The 6,651-nt window shown below is 40.3% G+C and overlaps 1 protein-coding gene across 1 annotated transcript; it reads left to right on the top strand.

The window, feature by feature from the left end:
- Positions 1 to 681: 681 nt before the first annotated feature.
- RAB39B (RAB39B, member RAS oncogene family) lies at positions 682 to 6,435 on the top strand. The gene is made up of 2 exons (XM_006194635.3): positions 682 to 1,095; positions 3,446 to 6,435. The coding sequence occupies exons 1-2, from the start codon at positions 881 to 883 to the stop codon at positions 3,870 to 3,872; spliced, it is 642 nt and encodes a 213-aa protein (XP_006194697.1). The 5' UTR covers positions 682 to 880; the 3' UTR covers positions 3,873 to 6,435.
- Positions 6,436 to 6,651: the final 216 nt, after the last annotated feature.

Genomic DNA, 6,651 nt, shown 5'->3' with positions numbered 1-6,651 from the left:
AGAATAATGGTCCAATTTGATCCAATTTTTGTGAAATCAAGTAGCAATAAATGCACATAGACATGCATATTTTCATATAAATAAATGTGGGAGATTATATATCAAAGAGTTAATACCTTGAGAGGTAGGGGACAGATAATTATAGAATTTCCTCTTTGTGTGTATTTTTGTGTTGTTCCGTTAATTTTAATGAAAAGGTGTTACTTTTGCAATTTAAAGTAAACAGAGAAAATTTTTAATTAAGAAGAGGGGGTGGGTGGAGTAATTAGGAAGGAAGGGACCAGAGTAGGAAGGGATAAACTGGAAGTTCAAGATTTACAGATACTAACTACTGTATATAAAATAAATAAACAAAAAGATTATACCATATAGCACAGGGAACTATATTTGATATCTTGTAACTTACAGTGAAAAAGAATATAAAGACGAATATATGTATGTTCATGTATGACTAAAGCATTGTGCTGTACACCACAAATTGACACAACATTGTAAACTGACTATACTTCAATAAAATATATATTGGGGGGGAAAAAAGGAAGGGAACGAACTGCTTTTGCAGCCATTTCTGTGTGCGCTCCTCTTACAGACAGTGCGGCCCTGGGAGTCGCCTCTACGTGGAGGATTACAGTAACCCTGTTGTCAGTGATGAGTCAGAGTGCGTGGTGCTGATGCTGCTGCCATTTCATCACTTCTGTGAGCGCAGCATCCATCCCTCTGCTCTCCTTGCGCCTGGGCCTACCTTCGCCTCAGGCTCCCAGGCCAGCGATGCGCTCCTGGCTGATCTAGATTAGGACAGAGCCACGCTCTCCAAGGCCTCGGCGGGGCGCCCCTCTCGCCGCCCACAGCCCAGGCCAAGGAGACTTGCCGAGCTCCGGCCATGGAGGCCATCTGGCTGTACCAGTTCCGGCTCATTGTCATCGGGGATTCCACGGTGGGCAAGTCCTGTCTGATCCGCCGCTTCACCGAAGGCCGCTTCGCCCAGGTTTCGGACCCCACGGTGGGGGTGGATTTTTTCTCCCGTCTGGTGGAGATCGAGCCAGGAAAACGCATCAAGCTCCAGATCTGGGATACCGCGGGTCAAGAGAGGTTCAGGTGGGAGCGCAGCATGGGCCCGCGAGCAGTGGGACGGTCTTTGGGGCTCGCACAGGCCCTGGGGAAAGAGGACTTCCTGGACCTGGTCGTGGCTTTTAGGGATGATACCGAAGGTCTGAGGGTTTCTGCACAAGCTCACCTTCAGCTAGCCAGGAGTTCAGTGCAGGGAAAGCTGTGCACTGGCAGGGAAGGCCAGTCATTAAGACATACTGCTTGCACCACTACTCCACCAACCTGCCCCTTGGTGGCTGATAAACTAGCTGGAATTGATCACTGTAGTTCATTCTAACATAACTGACATATATAGATAGATGATGTAGAGAAAGAGCTAAAGATAGCTAGATATAAAGATATAGATCTAAATATAGATACAAATACAAATATATATATATATACACACATGTATATTTGCATATGAAATAGACACAGATGATTGATTCCTTCTTGCAAGCAGCACACATTCAACGATCATCCACTATATGCCAGACATTGTGCTGTTTCTGGGGAAACAGCCCAAGGAAACTCATGCAAGGGGATGCTATGTAAACAAAATAGACACAAACATTTCCCTCTTAGAACTTCTGTGCTAGCAGAACAGGTTTAATTTTCTCTTACAACCCTTTGCCAGCTGGAGAGGATGAGGCCTGATGAGTATGACTACCCAGGCAAAGATAGGAAAAGCCCAGGGAGAGGAAACAGCATGGATACAGACAGAAGTGAGAGAGAGCAGTGTACACAGAAAACTTTGAGCCAAAGTCATGTAAGAGCAGCAGGAACTAGATTAAGGGGACTCAATAGCTCATATTTAGAATCATTTATTCATTTATCTCTTGAACACTAATTGAGCATAGGAAATACTGGTTAGGTGGTTGGAGAGAGGGAGGGAGAAGAGAAAACTTCAAACTTCAGTTGTATCCACCTCCCTACTTCCACAAATATCCTTGTACAGGTTCACTTTGAACCTGTGATAGAAAAGGATTAATACTCAATATATAAAGAGCTGTTAGAAATCAATATCACCCAATTAAAAATAATCAGTGAATATGAAAAGGGTGTTCATGCAGAAAGAAATTCCAATAAACATATAAAAGACACCTTTCTCCACTTATAATATGAAAAATGCAATCACAGGTTCAAAGCACAGGAGGTTTTAATCTTTGTGTAGCTTCATGTTGTACTTAGAAAGGGCTTCGCTACTTTGAAAATACTCATAAACCATTAAGTAATAAGGTACTTTAGAGTTTTGACTACAGCTTGCTTTTTGATACCTTGAATCAAGCTGTTCATGAATCAAAATCTTTGTTCATGTAGAATTTTCTGTACACCTACAGGATCTGTTCCATGAATCTTCAAACATAATGGAATTAGAAATGCTTTCAGTCCCCAGGGCTGATTTGCCTGCTTCTGGAGACTTGAACTCATTTACAGTTTGTTCTTAGCATCATCTAGCTTGCACTTTCATTCCCTGGACAGTATTTGTTCTGTTATCATTGGGCCACTCGCCCTAAACCTTAAGCTATTGAGTCCCTCATTGTTTATCTCCTTCATCCAAAGAGAAAGAAAAACTAAAAAAAGACATAGATCAAAAAGCGTGGTAGTCTAAAGCAAGTGATTGTACAAGTAAATCGTTCTGCACCGTCTAATACACTCTAAGAAAACTACCATAGTGCATATTGATAATGAAGTTCCCCAAATCAAGAAGTTGAAATATACGAGGTTTCTTCTGTTTAAGAAGTACAGAAAATGCATAATAGGTTTTAGAAATATTCTACTTACAATGTTTTAAATAAATCATGTCATTTTAAGGGGTAGCTTTGGCTGTTTAGACAGTTTTTTCCCAGCTGATGACTCCTTCGCCAGCCTCTTTGAAATATGCCAGGAAGTAGATTAAAATAGAAATAATCGTAATAATAGAAAGACAAAGATGGTAATGGGAAATGGGAAAATGGAGTATATTGTAATATACCTATCTACTTATAAGCATTTTCTGTCACCTATCATAAATTCATTTTTTATTTTTTAAAAAAATCCTGTTTCAACTACTATAATTTGTCACGAACTCTCCAGGTCACAGAATACTTTAACATTCATTATTTCATTTTGCTTCATGATTACCTGTTACTTAGGTAACACTTATTTCTAGAAGATGCCATCTTAAAGTTTTGCCCAAGTGAAAATTCATGTATCATTATTATTATGGCATGACATTTACATTCTCTTGTTAAAGAAAAGAAAATCATTTTCACTGAAGGATGGTGTCAGTAACCAGAGGCTGCAGAATACACTGAATTTGTTGAAGTGCAGGAGTTTGGGCATGGCCTTTATTCTTTACTTCTTTCTTGTGTTTTAGATCCATCACTCGTGCCTACTACAGGAACTCAGTAGGTGGTCTTCTCTTATTTGACATTACCAACCGCAGGTCCTTCCAGAATGTCCATGAGTGGTTAGAAGAGACTAAAGTACACGTTCAGCCCTACCAAATTGTATTTGTTCTCGTGGGTCACAAGTGTGACCTGGATACACAGAGGCAAGTGACTCGCCACGAGGCGGAGAAACTGGCTGCTGCATATGGCATGAAGTACATTGAGACGTCAGCCCGAGATGCCATTAATGTGGAGAAAGCCTTCACAGACCTCACCAGAGACATATATGAGCTGGTTAAAAGGGGGGATATTTCTATCCAGGAGGGCTGGGAAGGGGTGAAGAGTGGATTTGTACCAAATGTGGTTCACTCTTCAGAAGAGGTTGTCAAATCAGAGAGAAGATGTTTGTGCTAGTTAGCCCTTTCATTTTCAAAACATGCTCTCCCACTTGAACTTAAAGTGATCGTCGTGTGACTGAAGAGAACTGAACCTCCATATTGGATACCAAGTGAGCCTCCTTCCCAAGGGGCCCTCTGACAGGCAGTGAGTGGGGGGGATGGGGGAGCCTGGGCTCTGTACATGGGACTGACACGGGTGAGGCACTGATTTGTGGCATATGCCGGGCAGTGGCTGCTCTGTGTGCCCTTTGTGGACCACATGTCCAGGAGCTGAGGTTTGGGGAGCTAAGCCCCAGGAAAATACACTCACAGACAGGAAAACTCTTTCTTGATATTTCAGCTCTTTCATAGGTCACGATCATAAAGAAATATGTATAGAGGAGAAAAGTAACATGCTGGGAACAATTAACAAAACTAACAAAGACTATGAGATCAGCTTCATCCATGAGAGTACCCTACACCAAATGTATGTGCTGGCTTTGGTTAAGAGGTACCGGTTAGCTTCTAAACAGCTCATCTGGAAAATGAGGGGCATGGACCAGCTATTTACTAAGACCCTTTCAAGGCTTGATGTTCTAATAAAAATGGTGTGAATGTGAAAAGGGAGGCTATTTACACACTGTTATTATTACATTAAAAAATGTATACCCTTGTAATAGAAATAACAAGCTGTGTGTAAGAAACTGTCCCAAGCAAATTATCATGAGAGGAGAAGAAAGAAACACTGTAACCCAAACACCATTCCCTCTTTTCCCTCTGACCGTGCCCGTGGGTTCACTGGCTCTTCAGGTGCATTGGCGGCAACAAGGCAGGGATTGTCTCCAGAAAGAGCCCTGAGGTTTTCTTCCCCATTTTATGAAAAAATAAACTAAGAGTCAGGAGACTCAGTTGGCCAAGGTGAGGTCTCCTGGCTCCTGGTTCTTGTTTCACCGCGTCATCCTGCTGTCCGATGAATAAACTGTTACTAACTTGTTTACTTTGGAAGAGATATGACTGTAAATAAATATTCTCTACATGTTAGGATATGTTTCCTCGTTGATTACAACTCAGCTATAATCCTGAGGGAACCTGGGGTTGAATCAAAGGTAAAACTCATTCAGGTATTATTGTCACAAGGATTTTACACAAGTGAATAATTGTACAACTGAAAAACACATTGGAACTGTGTGGGCTCTAAGTGTTCTTATCACTGGAACACAGTGGATATATTATTGAAAGGAACCAAATACAGCAATGGGGAGTGGGATGGGGATAAAATACTCACCTCACAATGACCTTGGCCACTTGTTTGCCATATACCTACACTGGGTTTCTGTCTACCCTAGAAAGTCAGCTCTTAATTCTCAGGTGAACAGACAGCTAACTGCATCAGAAAATTGGAATGCTTGGCTTGAGGTTCCATTATCTTCTTAAAGAGAGGTGATGCTTTAAATTATTTTTTGAATTGGAGCCAGTTCAGCTAGACAAAGCCTTAGTTTTCACAGTAAGAAAACAATTCTGATGAGAGTCAGGTTTCTCATATCCATTGTGAAAGGAAAGCCTGAGAATGGTAAATTGCTTTGAGATATATCTTTTTTAACATTTTTTATTGAGTGATAGGCATTTTACAATGTTGTGTCAAATTCCAGTGTAGAGCACAATTTTTCAGTTATACATGAACTTACATATGTTCATTGTTGCATTCTTTTTCACTGTGAGCTACCACAAGATCTTGTATATATTTCCTTGAGATGTATTATTGAACTTCAGGATGAATGTAACTGAATCTGGAATTTGGGGGGATCTACTTCAGCCGGAATAAAAAAGCCGGCTTCACCCAAATAATGAAAATTATGGAAACAAAGCACCTTGGACCTACCTACCTGCAGCATCAACTACAAAAGCGAGCCAATCACCATCTCCACATTTAACATGACCTGGTTTGGGTGGAGCTATTAAGTTCCCAGCTTTGTGGTTGTAGAAGGCAAATGAAACATAATACATTGGGGTAACACAAAGTTTCATCAACTACTGTCCTTAATTATGTTTAGAAGAGTCTGAAAGCAAGATTATCCAGTGGCTAAATGATACTTGACTGGATTCTCAGTTCAAAAAAAGGATAGAAACAAAACTATAGTTTTCTTGACTTAAATATACCGTATGTACACTTTCCCCAGTCCTTGCACTTTTTAAGGCAGATTTGAAAATACGCAGCATAGATCCAGCAGAAGTGGCTGAGCTTAACTGCTTCAACAAGTTCTAGAAACTTTAAAAATCATTTTAGTAGAATTCAGTGCTGTGGTCACTGCAACAAGTGGGTTTTAGAAAATGTGTGAAAAAATCAGGTGTTAATACAATATTAAGGGTAAAGCTTTAGAAGCTATTTTACTACATAGGTAAAGAGAAGATAAACTACCTTGTAACAAAGACCACAGCTGCATGTTGGATTAGATTGTCTCATATTTCAGAATAAAATGTACTGTATACCTTTCCTCACTTTGTTGTGCACTGTAATGAAATGTGAAAAAAAAATGTTTTCTTTAGCTGTATGTGGATGAAATTATGCTTGTATTTAGTAAAATAGTTGATTATGTGACTGTGAGATTCCAAGTGTGTGTTGTAGCTGTTTCCAGAGGAGTCTGTAACCGCAGAGTAGCAACCACTACCAGGAATATCAATTAGGTATGACATGTACTATGCACAATAGTATTCACCAGGATCTTAAACCCAGAAAGAGAATATGACTTTTGAAAATCATATGGTCACCATGCTGAAAGTCCCAGAGACCTCACAAGTGCCTGGGAGTTCCATACTTT

This window comes from Camelus ferus, chromosome X (assembly GCF_009834535.1).
Source record: "Camelus ferus isolate YT-003-E chromosome X, BCGSAC_Cfer_1.0, whole genome shotgun sequence".
Taxonomy (NCBI): Eukaryota; Metazoa; Chordata; class Mammalia; order Artiodactyla; family Camelidae; genus Camelus; species Camelus ferus.
Note: the sequence above shows the minus strand (reverse complement) of the source record. Positions and strands in the feature narration are given on the sequence as shown.